Source organism: Prionailurus viverrinus, chromosome B1 (assembly GCF_022837055.1).
Source record: "Prionailurus viverrinus isolate Anna chromosome B1, UM_Priviv_1.0, whole genome shotgun sequence".
NCBI classification, from domain to species: domain Eukaryota; kingdom Metazoa; phylum Chordata; class Mammalia; order Carnivora; family Felidae; genus Prionailurus; species Prionailurus viverrinus.
Window position 1 is genome coordinate 136,516,715 of NC_062564.1, and position 17,785 is coordinate 136,534,499.

At 36.3% G+C, this 17,785-nt stretch overlaps 1 protein-coding gene and 1 long non-coding RNA gene across 9 annotated transcripts in view; one reads left to right on the plus strand and one right to left on the minus strand.

Annotated features, from left to right (window-relative positions):
• Nucleotides 1–17,785, plus strand: part of WDFY3 (WD repeat and FYVE domain containing 3) — a 280,210-nt gene that overhangs the window by 225,513 nt on the left and 36,912 nt on the right. For 6 of the 8 annotated variants that reach the window (XM_047855191.1, XM_047855189.1, XM_047855183.1 and 3 more), the window contains 6 exons: nt 6,249–6,302; nt 8,572–8,740; nt 11,213–11,376; nt 13,955–14,103; nt 15,220–15,340; nt 16,157–16,242. In XM_047855191.1, coding sequence (XP_047711147.1) covers nt 6,249–6,302; nt 8,572–8,740; nt 11,213–11,376; nt 13,955–14,103; nt 15,220–15,340; nt 16,157–16,242 — 743 coding nt within the window. The remainder of the gene's footprint in view (nt 1–6,248; nt 6,303–8,571; nt 8,741–11,212; nt 11,377–13,954; nt 14,104–15,219; nt 15,341–16,156; nt 16,243–17,785) is intronic. The other 2 variants (XM_047855186.1, XM_047855187.1) reach the window with 1 other exon arrangement.
• On the minus strand, nt 649–12,346 carry LOC125163458 (uncharacterized). The gene is made up of 3 exons (XR_007151467.1): nt 12,030–12,346; nt 7,184–7,274; nt 649–707 (listed from the first exon to the last, which is right to left on the minus strand). It is a non-coding gene; the product is annotated as an uncharacterized LOC125163458 (long non-coding RNA).

The window sequence follows — 17,785 nt, forward strand, 5'->3', positions numbered from 1 at the left end:
GTCCCATCTCAAAAGCTGTTAGGACTCAGTTGGTTAAAACTAGAGAGGTACTTCTGTGGTGCTTATTTGTGTGCCAGAAAGCATTCCGAGTGACTTACGTAAATAAACAGTGGCACTAAGCAGTATCCTTTGAAGAAATACAACAGCTAAAGAATAATAGCCTGAATATGTATCTTTCTCTGTATATCAAGAAACTTCATCACGGACTCCACAGGTTTAAAACACGGCAGAAGTTCTTTTTATTCAGAGAAGTCACCCTTTCCGAAGCCTTTCTTCAGACTTTTGCACATGACTAGAAAAATTTCGTCCAAGCCGATGATGGCACAGGAATCGTGTTTTTAAGTTTAGGGAAATACTCTCTCCTGGGCGTGGCTAGCTGGCTCAGTCGTGAGTTCAAGCCTCGCATTGGGTGTAGAGCCTACTTAAAAACAAAAACAAGCAAACAAACAGAAGAAAAGTATACTTTCCCAAGAAAGCCACTACAAGTTTAAAAGAGAAACCACAAGACTATAAAATCCACTGAGTTCAATTCTGAAAACCCTCTTACCATTTCAAAATAATAATTCAACTCTTCAGTGTCCGATAATAATCCTTTGCCTCCAAAACGAAGTGCACTTTTGTCCTTAGAAAACTCATGTTTATTGTAGAATCACAGCTTTGGAAGCTGAAAGGGGGTCTCACCTGTCATTTTATCCAGCTTCTTCATTCTGTTGTTTTAATGTGTAATCAATTGCAAAGACATTATTTATGAGGCATTTACCTGTGTTTGTACCTTGTCTCTGAAATGAAGTCCATATTTCACACTTGAGAGCACACGTGTGTTTGGACTAGCCACACTTCATGTGGTCAGTGGCTGCCATTCTAGACCAGAACAGCTCTAGAGAATTCCTGACTTTTAGACCACTGTTTCGTGACTTGTTCTTAATCTATACTCCTTTTTGATGAAAAATTCTTACATCTTCCTTTAATCTCATTTAAATTAAAAAAAATTAAAATTGTAGCTTTTAAAAAAATACAGCCTGGAAAAGCATCTTCTAAGATTTTCCTCCTCCCCAAGGATCTGATCACACTATGCTTCATGAAGACAGAATGGTGACTCTCTCTCAAGGGAATGTATTCCATGCTGTGTTTCACTCCAGTATTTAGCTGTCTTTGAAATAAATCTAGTGTAAACTCCTATACCCAGTTAGAAACCCAGATCACTACAGATCACTAAAGAATATTTGGGATTTGTTTTTGGATATGTGGTTAATACAAAATGTTTAGAATTCTAAAAATGTTTAGAATCAAACACTTGCCACTGTAGAAGTTTTATTATATTGTATTAAAAACTTCATTTCAAAACCTTTCATGGTTTAAATACTTTAAATATTTTAAATATTTTAAAATACATTCTTGACTTGATATTTGATTCTCTTGACAATTAAAGAAACTAAGATTTATAAAAGAAGCTTAGAACGTGGATCTTCTAATAAGTAGTTTGGGTTCTATAATGTGAGGGAAGCTTGCATTGTTCCAGTGACCCTTTTTTTCCTGCCAAAACCCTGGCTCTATTTATTTTGTACCCACTGATTTCCCTACTGTTCTCATACTTCTTAGAATATATAGGGGTTCTAGGTGGCTCAGTGGGTTAAGCATCGGACTTCAGCTCAGGTCATGATCTCACAGTTCTTGGGTTTGAGCCTTGTGTTGGGCTCTGTGCTGACAGCTCAGAGCCTGGAGCCTGCTTCAGATTCTGTGTCTCCTTCTCTCTCTCTCTCTCTCTGCCCCTCCCATGCTCATGCTCTCTGTCTCTCAAAATGAATAAATGTTTGAAAAAATTTTTTAAAGAATATGGGTCTTAGACCTGCTAATAAATAGTTAAGATTTTTCAACATAACTTCCTAAAGTTCACTCTTCCCAGAGCTATTCCATTCTGTCAAGAATGTCATTCTTGGTACAGCTGTAACTTAAAGCACCATAATCTCTAATACTAGTACACCATATTTAGAAAAATTAAAATCCACCCATATTTTGCAGCCTTTTACTAGCACCTACTTTTGTCTGAGCAAACCAGCAATACAGTCTCTAATTCTTAATCTTTTCCTCAAGTGAATAATTAAGACTTTAAGCCTGTAACAATCTGATAAAATATTTCTTGAGTCAACAGTCATTTAAATTGAATCCATTCAAGAATACTAAAATATAAGACAAATATGCTCTCCTAAAAATGTGACAAACCCAGTATTTTTATTTAACTGAGGCATATGCTTTTGAGGCATATTTTTTACTTATATAACCATATTTTTATATTGTTTATTCCTTTCCTTCTTTATAACAGTGTCATTCAACTTTATAGAAGTATATTTAAACTTCCGTATCAGATAAAAACAAAATAACCTATTCGAAGTTCACACTTACAACCTTAGTATCATTAGCATTTTACGTAAGCAAAGGCGTTCACCATCCTAAGAAATCTAAACAGTCTCAGAAATAAGTATGTACCATATGGAACTTATTTTTCAGCCAGATGGGTTACATATTGGGAAATACAAGGCAGTCAAGAAAGGCTGCAGATACATTTACAGAAAAGGAAAGAGCAGGTGGGAAGGGGAGACAGTTACAGAATGTGGAATTTATGTGGCTTAGTCCATTCACGAGTCAAGGTTAATCTGAATCTGCTGTGATGAAATTTTCTGAATGACTAATTATTTTGGTTTTGCCAGTTCAGAATTCTTGTAAATTTAAAATGCCATTAAATGTCCACTTTTATTTTATGGAATATGCAGTCTGGCAATGTTTACAGCAAAGAAGATTCCAAAAAGTAGAAGCAGCTGCTCTCCTACTGACTTGTATCATAAGATCAAAAAAGAAGAGTAGGTGCTTACGAAGCACAGTGAGCTTGATGCTCTGCAGAGCAGTTTACGTGCAGTTTCATTACATTTCATCACAGTCCTCTGAAGTATAGTTAGTACTGTTTTCCCAGTTACACAGAGGAGGCATCAAAACGTAGAGAAGTTCTAGGGTGCATCCAGTAAGTAGTAGGGTAAGACATAGTGAGTATATAGGATGACAGTTCCTCAGAAGTTGAATCACTTTTGAAAAAGAAGAGATTCTAACCTTTGATGGTTTTGTGACATTATTGGTGAACAGTGAATTTCTTCCAGACAGAAACAGTATGCTAGGTTTTGTCTCTCTAATGCTAACAGAGTATCAGGAACTTAATCAGTGTTGAATGAATGGACATATCAGCACTCTTTCTCCTGAAATTGTAGACTTTTCCATTGCTTTCTCATTTAGCATTCTGTAGAATTTTCCTAATTCTGAAACTTTTCTAGTAAAAAGGGCTAGAGCCAAATTATGACATTTGGGCCTAAAACTTATAAAATTTGGGAGAGGGCTCTACAAGAAAAGGAGTATAAACTTTGGGCTACAAAATTACTCAGACGCCTCTTTCCAGCCTTTTGAAAGGATCCCGTAGGAACTGAGCTGTTGAAGTTTAAGACTTTCCTTTTGGGGGGCATCTGGGTGGCTCAGTAGTTTAATCATCAGACTTGATTTGGGTTCAGGTCATGGTCTTGCGGTTTGTGGGTTCAAGTCCCGCATTGGGCTTTGCACTGGCAGTTAGGAGCCTGCTTGGGATTCTCTCTGCCCCTCCCACTCACACTGTCTCTGTCTCTGTTTCTCTCAAAATAAAAATAAAAAAGACTTTCCTTTTGGGATAATTTCCATTACTAAAACAGCTATGCTAAATTGCACTGTAATTCTATATTTTTTATTAAAGTTTTTTTTGAGAGAAAGTGCATTCGTGAGTGGGGGAGGGGGAAGAGAGAGAGAATCCCAAGCAGACTTGGGGCTCGATTTCACAAATCATGAGATTATGACCTGAGCCGAAATCACGAGTTGGACACCCAACTGACTGAGCCACCCCGGTGCCCCTGTAATTCTGTATTTTAGGTGGTAATGTCAGTTGTAGATGTTGTTAAGATGTGAGCAGAGGATATGATGAAAATATAAAATCCAGTGGCTTTTAAGCAATTGTGTCATTACTCTGAATCCTAAGTAAGGAGAATAAGATTCCATATTTTGCCATTTTAAAAAAATTGTATTTAGATATGAAAACCAGGTTTTAATTCTGTGGTCTCCTTATTTTCACAGAATTTATTTTCATAGAATAATAATCTCAAACAAGTGTTCTATTATTTGCAATTACCACCAGGGTGAAGACCCCATTGCCTACCTATTAATTTCGGGCTGCTTGGGACAGAAGGGTAATCAACTTACTAGAAGCTTCCTTTTCTAATTAAGGGAGTCTCCTGTGGCTGCTGTCACATATATTTTTTGTTTAATATACAGATGTCACAGGATTCCTAGAAACTAAGCAACTCATTCAGGAAATGCCATTGTCAGCATTATAGAAAAATGTGAAGAAAAATGGCTGAAGAATTATTTTCTAGAAATTCTGACTTTGAAAGTTTTAGATTTCTGTGTAAACAATTATAATTTAGTTATAATTTTTTTTTAGTAAAAGAGAGGTATGATAATATTAAAGTTATTGGTATAGCATATCTCTTTACTATTGGTTGAATGCTGTGCCTTGTAGTGAAACAAGAGCCTCAGTGAGTGGATCAATGAGCAAGTATGTATTAGACTGGCACTGTACCCTATGCTGCAGGGAAAATAAAGCGTGTGCATTTCAGACCCTGCCAGCATTCTGGTTGGTGATAAATAGTGGACATCAAAGTTGCATTTGCCAATAGGAATTTGTTCATTTTGCTATATTGGTCTATCACACATCCAGCAATCTATCGTAGTCTTTTTTAATGAATTTCAGAGAGAGTTGCAGAGTCAGTACCCTTCACCCCTTAATATTCCACATGCATATCAATAATTAGAATTCAGTTTTTGTTTATAATTCTTTTTTTATTGGCGTAAATTTTACATACATTGAGATATACAAATCTTAAGTACCATTGTATATTCACATGTGTGTATTCTATACTCATGTAGCCAGTACCCTTACCAAGATAGAGAACATGGATATATATTTTAAAGATTATTCTTCATTACAAGGTATGCTTTTAAAAGTTTGCTTTTAAAGATAAACATTTATTAAAACCATGTGAAGTATTTGAAAGAATGCCCAGTAGTCCAGTGTGTGTTTTGCCTAGGGAAGAAACCCTTGTGAAGTCATTTTGCTGACGCATGTTTACCGTGGGGAAAGGTACTAGAAGTCAACTCCAGATAAGAAGGAAGAAAAATTGGGAGTAGTTCTTGGGTGCATTATTGTCTGTATGTAGCTATCCGTGTATGTTTACATGCATAAGCCCAACACGACAGCTCAAAAGAAATTGCCTTCTTGTTAGTTGAGATTTTATTCTGAGAGTCAAATATATAGCTGCCACCTAATATTTTTGGAAGTGCTCTTTACAAAACTTTTGGCCTGGAGACTGATGGCCCAGTCTCCCTTTTGCTTTCAGCCATTCTGGGGTTGTAGGTGGGAAAGTAGTAAAGAAAGTAGGGCATTGGGCTTTTAGGGGAGGAAAGCACCTCATGATTTCTGTGGTGTGGGGTTTTGGAGATAATGGTGTAAACCAGTTACTCCCGTTATGAAACAGACATAAGGATAAGCACAGTGAAAGGCAGGTGGAAGGTAATAGCTAGCATTAGATTCTATTATCCAGTTTTCTGTTTTTTTCCTTTTGAAGCCATATAGACTTGCCTGTCAATCATCCATGACATTGGCCGCCTATGCTGAGGTTTTGTCTGTGATTTTTCAGTTAGTCCTGTTCAGTTAGCCTTGAGAATTTTAGTGTAGTTTTTACTTTAAAACTACTTTGGATAATTAGGGGCGCCTGGGTGGCGCAGTCGGTTAAGCGTCCGACTTCAGCCAGGTCACGATCTCGCGGTCCGTGAGTTCGAGCCCCGCGTCAGGCTCTGGGCGGATGGCTCGGAGCCTGGAGCCTGTTTCCGATTCTGTGTCTCCATCTCTCTCTGCCCCTCCCCCATTCATGCTCTGTCTCTCGCTGTCCCAAAAATAAATAAAAAAACATTGAAAAAAAATTAAAAAAAAAAAAAATAAAAAAAAAATAAAACTACTTTGGATAATTAAAAAATAGTAACGATAATCACATGAATTTTGAGTGTGTCTTCCATATGTCATACAATCCTCAGGAAAATTTTATTTTTGTGGTGTTCTTTATGTTGTTGTTGTTTTGGTTTTTTTTTTTTTTTTTCTGATGTGTCTATACTTAATACCCTGTTTTCAGTCTGAGGTCCCAAGTAAACAGCCCGAGACACCTGATGATATCATTCCTCAAAAGGTAAAACACAAATTACCATAAGAGAATGCAAAATACTTGCAGTTTTCTTTGTTTTGTTTTTGTTTTTTTAGTGCATGGTAGACTAGACTAACATAAAAGATTGACTTTCAGTTTGTTCTTGTAAGTTCCTTAGAGTTGAAAGGTTGGTGTCATTCGTGCTGAGAGATGTCCTAGTCTTTCTCGGCTTTATTCTAATTAGCTTTCTAGGGCCTGTCTGCTGCTCACTAACAGGTTGAGTGTTCGCTGCTCTCACCACAAAATGTGTATTGCTTCACGTATGAACTAACAAGTTCTGACGCATGTTAGTAATGGGCAGCCTGACACCCTCAACTTTTTTTTTCATTTACTCATTTAATTCCTCCAGATACTAAATAGTGTGTATTTTGAGAATACAAGAAGTATCCTCTTCTAAAAATTATTTTTTCAACCAGAAGGCTTTAATGAAAACTAAGATATACATAGATCACTTAAAAAAAATTTTTAGCTTACTTTAATTATAAGTTTAAAAATATACAATTATTTTCTTTTTCCAGAAAGATTCAGTACCTTACTCAGTTTAAAAAAAAAAAAAAAAAAAAAAAAAGTGATTCTTTAGAACACAGAAAACTACCTCCAAATATTTAGGGAATAAGGCTTATATTTCCAAGTTGAAGTCCTTAACCAAGTAGATGTTCCCCCATCTACTCATTGTCTTGCCCATAACTAACTATGCTTTCATCTTTTTAAAAGAACAATTTTGAGTTGAAGATAACACTGTTATACTTAACGTAGAAGAATTGGTACACTACAAAGTTTACTACCTTTCTTTCATTTCAAATCTATTGCAGTATTATTAGTTTGCTTATCAGATTGGTCCTTCCATCATTGTAATATTATTTTACCTCATTTTAATAGTTTCCTGTGTTATATATTTCACTTTCCATTTATTGCGTATCATTCCTCAGTTAGCTTGCTGCTCTCCTGACTCTGTACCTAAAGTTAAAAGAAAGGCATTGTGGCTTCAGTTATGTAGTTTTTTTTATCTCAAAATAGGTTCAGTATTTAAGTCTAAATATTCCAATTGGACATTTATTTTCCGCTTAAGTTGGAAATCATTTGTTTAAAAAGGTCTTGCTTGAAAAAGCATTATAGTGGAAAGTATATATTGACTACTTGAGTTGAAGAGTAAACCAACGGAATATTTTTAATTACCTATTCTTATTCATGAGAAAGGAAAAGTGAAATAATGTTTAGAAAGGGAAGGTTTTAAAGCATGATTCAAACTCCATCTTTTTTTTTAATTGTTAATCCAAAGTCTGGGTCTCATTCTAATCGAGGAACCTCTATACATATATTCTCCCTGTGGTTTTACAGTTTTGTAGGACATTTTAGACCTTATTTTTTCCATTATATTTTTAAGAAAAAAGGTCTGGGTCAATTGGAGACTTTATTTTTAGGTTAAATATTAATTATTTTGAAAAAGAAACGCTCTTGAATCGTATTCCAAAAATATCTTTTCTAGTGTTTCTAGGTAATAAATTTCTTTTTCAAGATGGACTTATATATGTTCTTAATATACTCAGTTAGTAGACTTATGGATCATGTTATTTTTACACAACAAACAACAGGAATGTTTTAGCAAATTGAATGTATCAGCTTGGAGGGGCAGGCCAGCCAAAGAGCACCATCTGGCCTAAAGCTGGTTGATTCCATCTTGGGTCAGAATGCTCTAAAATTTCTAGAATTTTAGTGATAACTGGGATGGGGAAGAACAGTGCAGTTCTAAGTCTTTACCTCCAGATATCTGAAATAAACACAGGCACAGATGATTCCAACTGAATGGATGGGCCTTTAGGCCTGACTATTTAACTTTATTTTGCAAAGTTCCAGGCTCCTCACAAACCAGACATCCTCTTGCAACTTGATGCTCTCCAACACTGGGTGTTCTCTTTACTGTCTAAGAAGGTTTTCTAATACATCTACTACAGTGAGGCCATGCAGTACTAACATGAAAACATTATTTGACTAGAGGTGATTTATTTCTATTTCAAGAAGAAAAACTGCTAATAATGTTTTTGTAACTTATGTATGTTTTAAAAACCAATACAATTTAAAAGTAGAGAAACTTAACCCAAAAGTGTATGGATTTTTTGTGTATAAATATAGTCTGTCAAAAATCCCTTTAAAAAGGTAACACATAATGAAGTCTTGACACCATACCTTCCCTAGGAAGCTTATATTTTAATTCTGAAAATAACTACCTGAATCCTTTTCTTCCGTTATTTCTTAGAAACCTGCTCGATACAGAAGAGCTGTAAGTTATGACAGTAAAGAATACTACATGCGACTAGCCTCTGGCAATCCAGCCATTGTCCAGGATGCCATTGTGGAGAGTTCAGAAGGTGAAGCTACACAGCAAGAACCAGAGCATGGCGAAGATACTATTGCTAAGGTCAAAGGTCAGCCTTCCTCTTGGATTTAGTTAAAAATGACTTTGGATCGTCTCTTACATTTGAATTTTTATGAAAATATGAGCTACTGCAAAGAGTAGGGCCAACCCTAGGGATAAAAGTATCCATTCATATTTTACAATTTCACTCTTCTTAAAAATTGATTTCTATATTAGAACTAAAGAGACTGGCTCTTCTTTCTTGCCTACAGATAGATAGAATGTGCCTATTGGCCTGATAGTTTGTTTTTAGTGCATTTGGCAGAACTCTCAGTGTTACCTGACACTTTAATCCAATGCCCCGATAACCAAATAAATATTTATAAAATTAAAACAACTACTAAATGTGTTATTAGTGCATGTTAGACAGTAGGTAAGAAATTTCTTCCTATGAGCTAAGACAGATTATTCCAGATCTGTGCTTTATGAGCTTAGTAAAACATACCTGAGATGATGAATTAGATATGGACTTTTTAATTCTGTACTTTTATATATGTGTGCCCCCCTCCCCCTTCCTGCAGCTTTTCCATGATCTAAATCTTAACAAACCCCACCAGACCTTGAAGACACTGGTCAGATTTCAAATCCTCCTTCTCTGAAGCCTTTTCCAACTTCCCTGTCCACCGAGAACATTTTGCTCATATCTCTTACAGCAGTTTCAGTGTTTTTCACTGCTTTATGTTTTCTAAACATAAGTTTCTCAGAGGCAAGAGATCCTTTTTCTTCTCACCAATGACTTTTGGCACATGCCCAATGCAAAATGGGGATTCAGTCAATATTGAATAAGTAAATCGGTCCATTGTTTTAACTCCTTTAAGCCTCTGATTCATGATAAATTCAAAAGTCTTGGCATATTCTGTAAACAAAGCCTCAGAATATAAATTGAGGACTTCAAATTAAAAGTAAATTTCAGATCCAGTTGATTAAAAAACATAGTATATGACCACATCAACAAAACACCCCATCAAAAATTGTGATCCGTCTCTCTTATTATTATTATAATATTCATCTTCTCATTGTGACTATGACTTCGTAAGCCTTTCGTAATCTAACATTTTCCTAGAATCCTTGAAACTTGTAGTAGTTGAGCAAGGTTTATAGTCTTCTAATTTTCTTGACATTGCCCCAGCACAGTTTCACAAGTGGGTCCAAAGCTGAATTTACTTAATATAAGCTAAGGTATACTTCAGAGTTAGTCAGATGACCTGTGTTTGGGTCATTGGCACTTGACTTGGCTTGGCCCCATTTTCCTAATCTCCAATGGAGGTAAAACCACAAATTTTGGTGTCCCTACTGTGTTGTGCATGGTATTATGCTAGACATAGAATTGGAAGTTTTGATTTATTAAAAATAATGCAACTATAGAGGCATCTGGCTGGCTCAGTCAGTACAGCATCTGACTCTTGATACGGGGGTTGTGAATTCAAGCCTCACATTGGGCATAGAACTTAACTTTCAAAAAAAAAAAAAAATATATATATATATATAAGCTTTTCTCCCTTGTGGATATTCTCAGCAGGACTTGATCTCTTTTGCTTACTTATTATACTCTTTCATATATAAAAAGAAGGTTCTTCTCAAGGCAGAGCAGAACCTCTGATAACTCATGCTCAAAGGACAAGATTCTAAAAGGCTGACTTAAGCTTTTGCAACATTCTTAGCACAATTATCATTGGTGGGTGTACCATGACTTTTTGGGACAAGTATAGAATATTAATTTAATTAAGTGTTGGGTTTAGAGTGTATTTTGAGTGCTTCTCATACTTTGGCATCTCATCAATTGATTTTAATGTCACCTCCTGTGGTTATTAATAAAATTTTCAAAATATAGACAGTAGAATGTTTCCTTAACCTGCAAATTAGGTCACCTGTCCTGTATTTTAAAGAATTGTATTTTTTAATGATGTGATGATTTGGTCACCTTGATTCATATATGAATGACCATATTGCTGCTTGTTACATAAGTCTTGAAATAGTCCTCATTGGGCCTTCCATGTAGGTGGGATCTCTTATAATCATATTTATAACTTGCTGTCTTTAATTTTGTTTCTGATAGTGATTGATCATTTGTTTATGATACCCCCTCAATGACACCTGTCCATAAGAAACACCATTCTTACTATTAATTATGCTAAGCTCTCTATCATCATCTGACACTTATTTAGTATTTACTATTAAATACGATGCTAAGCATGAATAAGCAATTAAATCCTCCCAACAGCCCTCTAAGATAGATGGTATTTTTGTCCCAGTTTTATAGATGAGGAAACTGAAGTTCAGAGAAGGCAGATAGATAATTCTCCAGGGTCACATAACTATTTCACTTTAGGGCCTATGTCTTCAATCACTGCATTGTGCTGCCTCCCTGTACCTTTCAGAGTTACCTCATTTCGGAAATATGTGGGAGAGACTGCCTGAGCCCAAACTGCTTCCCAAATGGCCCCTGCAAGGTCACATGGCTGTCATGGTTATTATCCCATAGGTCTGGTCAAGCCTCCTCTAAAACGGTCTCGATCCGCACCTGATGGAGGAGATGAGGAGAGCCAGGAGCAACTACAAGACCAGATTGCTGAGGGCAGCTCTATAGAGGAGGAGGAGAAAACAGACAATGCTACCCTACTGCGCCTGTTGGAGGAAGGAGAAAAGGTACTGTGCTTCTAAAAAGTAAGGATTGTATTTAAGTGACTTGTTTCCATTTTACAAGACTAACTGATAGGTATTTATCTGGTAGCAGAAGATAAATATTTTAGCCCCTAAAATGAAATACAGGGTGAATAGTAGGCAGCCTTTTGGATTCAGTACTCTACATCTGTCATTTTCAGGATTTTCTGACCGATCTGAACACACTAAACAGCACAAAGCTTCATCAAATACAGTATTAACATTGATACCTAGTTTACTCTATCTCTGTACCCTTTATTAGACTATACCTATTGCCATAATTTTCTGTTTCAAACCCATGCACGCAACCCACTCAGTAATCTGGTCTGGTTTTGTTTTGTTTTGTTTTGTTTTGTTTTGTTTTTTTAAACACCTCCATAGTTCCATTAACCATGTACAAGCATCTTCAGCCCATCCGTATCATCATCCCCAGGCTTATATTTAAGCCCCATCTCCTTTACTCGCAGAAGACCGCCTTACCTTTCTACTTCTCTCCCGACCTCTTAACACCCTGCTGACCTGTTCAGGCTCACTTCACTGACTCTGCCTTATAAGCCTAATAAGCTTATAAGCAGCACTCTATGCCCCACAGTTGACCACATCCATAATACTAGCGCTTTACTCTGTGCTTTACTCACTGTGTTTTCTGCCAAGATGCCCCTCTTTCCATCACGTGCATAATAATCTATCCTGGGGGCTCCCATTTGGTACAATCTCATTTCCCATGATCTCTTTAATACTCAGATGTAGGAGGCTTTCTTTGATTGTCTTGCCAGCTCAGGCTTGCCTGGATACCCCTCCCCTGTGCTCTTACAGTGCCTTGTATGTATTGTTCTCCTTTATCATGTCATGAATGTTCCTGTGCCTATCTCTTCCCATAGGCAGGGAGCTCCTTATAGCCAGGCAGTGTTTCTTACTCCAATCCCCATTGCCTTACACAGTTCCAGTCACCTAATAGATACCCAATAAACTTCTGAAGGAAGAAGTGACTAGTTGAGTAAATAAAAGAATAAATAAATGAAGGAATGAGTGAGTTAAACAGGTTGTGAATATTGACTTTTTAAAGTGTGGTCTTTTTGCCTCTCATATTAGGCCTTAGTGTAACCCTTGAAATCTTACCCACTAAGGTATAACCAGAATTTAGGGTATGATTTTTAAAATTCTGTTTGAATATATGGCTTAATTAATCTTGAATGAAAATATTTTTAAAAATCATGTAATTATAAAAGTACATGAGGTCTGAAGGAAGCACAAGAGAGGCTTCTGTAGTCTTGGGAATGTTCTGTTTCTTAATCTGGATGCTGGCTATGTTATATTTTTAGCATTTGAAAATTCACCAAGCTATGCACTTAAAAAAACATTTTTGTGTTTCTATCTTACACTACAATAGAATGATTTTCAAAGTATTGGGTTTTTTTCCTATAACATTCTACATTTTTACTATAAAAGTAGTTCAGATGTGTTGAAAATTGACTACGTTTGCATGTTTTAGAAAAATCTGTTTTCTAACACTCATTTTTCAAACTTTTAATCTCATTAAGTACAGTTTTTGCTCTAATTGATTTACGTTTAAATAGTGCAAGAAGTATATTCAGACTGACATTTGTTTGACTCTAGATTGGTTGCTGATACTTTTTCCTTGACTCATGTTGAACTGAGTTTAAGCAAGAAGGAACTAGATCTTGCCCGTTGGAAAGAGAACAATACTTACATTGAGAGATTTAGCAACTCTTTTTGACTATGAGGAAAATACAACTTCTGCCAAGTTTGGCTTTGTACAATGGCAGAGCAGTCTGCCAGGCAGGCAGGACCCCCAGGTGGGGAGCGAATAGGGACAAATGTCACAGTCCCCATTCCAGGAGATATTTTGTAAAAAGACGAAAGTGAGTTGCATAAAAGAGAAGATCACCAACAGTCTCTAACACGATTGCATATCTTATCTCTGTAACTCTCACAACAAGCCAGTGTTGATTTGAAATTCACAAATGCAGACAGAGAGGCCCAGAGAAATTAAGAAAGTTGGCTAAATCCACAACTGAGTGTCAGGACTGGGGGGATTCACTCAGGATTGTCGGGATCAACAGACCTTTTGCACTCTTGACTCACAAAGGGCACAATCCTAATCTCCTTACATGTATACCTCAATTCTCTTTTTTTTTTCTGCCAAGTTTATTGTCTCTGTCTCCTTCCTTATCTAACTTGTTCATCGCTCCTAGAACCTAGTACACATGTCCCTGGCACATGGTGAGTACTCTGTGGATAGTGGGAGAAGTCGATTGGATGGATAGGTGTTGGATGTGAGTTAAATGGTTGTCTCCTTTTACTGAACTCAAGTGCAAATCAGATTGCAGTTTTAGCTGATTCTTTTTAACATGCTTAAACTCAGGTTTAATGTGCTTAACTCCGGGGAAACCGTAACAGTGCATCTCGGTAAAATCCTGTTTGCCCACCAAATCCATATTTTCAAAACATTTTGTTTCAGTTATATCAAAAAAGAAATTATCAGGGTTGTTGGATTTCTTTTTTTAACTCTCTTAATGAATGTTTATGGTTTTCTTTATAGATTCAACACATGTACCGCTGTGCTCGGGTCCAGGGCCTAGATACAAGTGAGGGGCTACTTCTTTTTGGTAAAGAGCATTTTTATGTGATTGATGGATTTACAATGACAGCAACCAGGGAAATAAGAGACATTGAAACCTTACCTCCAAAGTAAGTAAATGAATGAAGAGACACAGTACAGCTATCTTGAGAAAACAATATGTATTTACATAGTGTTGTTTTAATCCAAAACTTGTGTTCTGAGTAACATTATCTTTCAGTTTGTGTGCATTTGTCATTAAATATTCACAAAGGGGAATAGTTATTTGAAGGTAAGAAAACACTTGTCTTATTTATCAAAATGAAAATTAAATAAAATGAATTGTTCTGCATTCATAGCAGTAGACCCCAAATTCCTTGTATTATTCTGTGTATAAACTTTAGAATTTGCAAATTGTCCTTTTTTAATTTTAGTGCAGACACAGTTGTAGAGGAAATGCAGGTGGCTTCATAGTACTCTAACAAATGGAAGAGCGGCCATGTCCTCTGCGCCTTGAAGCAGTGTGACAAAAGCACAGGCAGGAATAAAGTGAGTTTTGTCTGTCTTCCTTTTCTTCTGCCAGTCCTGTGATGGGATGACAGTGGGTAACAGAAACCCAGAAGACAGACAAAGCCAGAAGGAGCACAAAAATCTTAAAGCTTAGTCAGCATGTTCTTCTCTCTTTAACATTTTGAATACCTAACACTGTCGAATGCAGACACAGCCTCTGCGATCCATTCCTAGGAGATGTTTCAGGTAATTACTGTCAGCAACAATCAGGGCCACATTCATGGGCCCCTGGCTGCATATGAAAATACTAAAAATTATATTTTGTGGCTGTTGCTTTAAAGATGAATATATTAATATTATACATTAAACCATTTTCTTCTACCAAAAAGTGTAATTTTTTTCTTTCGATTAAAAAAAATTAAAACTTTTTCTTGGGCCTCTAAAACTATGGGGGACTACACACTGTACCAGCTATGCCTGTTAGATAAGTTGTAACATGGGGTTTTTAAAATTATATCATCAAAGAGGGTTCTTTGTACACTGAACAGTGGATACATTATTCTCTTAAACATGCTTTTTTGTTAAATGTGTTTAAATATAACTTAAACATATATCAGTATTCTGATATATTGTTGCCTGCTCCTATTCACATGTTAAAAATAACATACCCTTTGTTGAACAGTGAATTTATCTCTTGCTGTGTTTTGTTTATCTTTGTTTCTCTTGCCTGCCTATAGTATGCATGAGCCAATTATCCCCAGAGGAGCCAGGCAAGGTCCCAGTCAACTCAAAAGAACATGCAGCATTTTTGCATATGAAGATATCAAGGAAGTACATAAAAGGCGGTATCTCCTGCAGGTGGGTTGTTTTAGTAGTACCGAACATTTTGTCATGTTCCTTTATTCAGAGGATGTTTTATTTTATTTAAAAAGAATGTTTTTTTATGTGTATTTATTTGGGGGGAGAGAGAGAGCACAAGCAGGGAGGGGCAGAGAGACAGGGAGACACAGAATCTGAAGCAGGCTTCAGGCTCTGAGCTATCAGCACAGAGCCTGATGTGGGGCTCAGACTCACAGCTGTGAGATCATGACCTAAGCCGAAGTCAGATGCTTAACTGACTGAGCCACCCAGGCACTCCTATTCAGAGGATACTTTAAAACCCATACTTGCCATGAAAACCCTTTATAGGATCCACACTATCCCTTACAGTATTTCCTTAGATGATTTTATGATAGGCAAACTCATGTCACATGGGTGCACAATTCTGTATATTACATGTTTTTTTTTAACAAAACCTGAATGATATCTTTGCTCTCACAGCTTTCCCTGTAGCATCCAAATCAACATATAACTATGTAAATATGTAAATGTATAAATATATGTTTATATAAATATATGTTTTAATATAAAAATTACATTTTCACTATAATTTTCCTAAATTATAGTTTTAAAATTACTTTATTTTACCATTCTGTTAAAGATTTCAGAAACAAATTGAACTGAACAAATTGGCTCTGTTTATTTTGTAATTTAATCTGCTGGGAATTCATGACTTTAAAAGTGTCCTTCAGTCAAAAAGTTAACTTCTTTAACAATATAGATATTCATAGTGGGAAAGTTAATATCTAACCTTTTTTGTGATGTTTCTTAATGTTTTCTCTTTGATCATTTCAGCCTATTGCTGTGGAAGTTTTCTCTGGAGATGGACGGAATTACCTCCTTGCTTTTCAGAAAGGAATTAGAAATAAAGTCTATCAAAGGTATTGTTTATTAGGAATACTTTATAATGCTATCATGGGAAGGAATGGAAAGGAAGCTGGTACCAGATAAGCTAGTTTTAGAAGTCTGGGATTTAGATCAGTAAATTAGCTTCTTTGAAAAAATGTTTCATTTTTGCCAAGCTCTGGAAACATGGTTCTTCTAATTAGCTTTTAAAATGATGCTACTCTGTTGTGAAATACTGTTCATCTTTCTGGTCACTATAGATATCATCAAAAGCTACTTTAACCATTGAGTCCTGTGTCTCTCACTGTAAAAGGATGATGAAACAGTAATTTAAAAAAATCGTACTTCAGGTTCAAAATAGGGTTCTTTCCTATTTACCACAAAAGAAGATCGTGCCATGCCTTGCTACTGAGTGCAGAGACTTAGCTGCCTTAGAAATTATATTCATATGACCCCTTCTCTGGCCTTGCAAGGGAGACTGATATTTTCATCCTCAAAAAATTAGCATAGCCAAATAAAAGTTAATCTAACCTAATCATATTTTACTTTTGGTAAGCTAAAATTTACCTTTTCAAAAGCATTATGTATATACATGGTGCTGGAAAATATTTCTGTTGGATATATGAAGAGAAAGGCTTTTATGAACTGATCTCAGATACAAGAGACCTTCTCTAAACTGTTTGAAGGGTGGTGTAGATCCTAGCAAGCCCTCTAATAAGGGAAGTTTTATATTTCACATTACTTCTGTGAGCAATGTCTGATGCCAAGCAACATTGCCTATCATTACAGTATAGTAATATTACCTGTGGGCCCTGGGGATGAGGGTGGTTCTTAAAGTGGGTGTAGATGGTGATTGGTAATCCACAATTCCTTTTACATATGGGAAGAGCTAATCAAATGGCTGAAATTTTAGTTATCTGTCTCATTCACTTGTACAGGCGATGTTGTTTTCAAGACTAAGAAATTATTTGCTCTTCATAGTTAGCAGCTGTTACAAGGAGATGAGTTTGTTTTTCTCTGAGAAATTTCTGTGTATATACCAAGTTTAGGGTCCACATCCATTCTAAGAATTTTCCCATAACCCTCTTCTGCCTTTAAAATATTTATGGTGCGGGCGCCTGGGTGGCTCAGTTGGTTAAGCATCTGGCTCTTGATTTTGGCTCAGGTCATGATCTCATGGTTTGTGGGATTGAGCCCCCATCAGGGTCTGCGCTGACAGCACGGAGCCTGCTTGGGATTCTCTCTCTCCCCCTCTCCCTCTGCCCCTCCCTCCCTCCCTCAAAATAAACATAAATAAATAAATAGTAAATAAAATACTTCTATCGACATTGTAAGTAACTCTGAAAAACAGGTGTGTCACATAAAGTTGCTCATCTTGTATGTATCTTCACTTGTTTAGTGTTGTCCCTGTTCTGTCATTTGTTTAGCTGTCATTGTTACTTGCTGCCATATGAATATTTAGCTGTTAATCACTTTTTAGGACTTCACTAAGTTGAGTCCCTTTCTGTGAATCAGTGTCAGAAGGCTTTTCTTCCAGTAATGTGACAGCGTGTTTAAAATCCAAAATGATAGATTTTG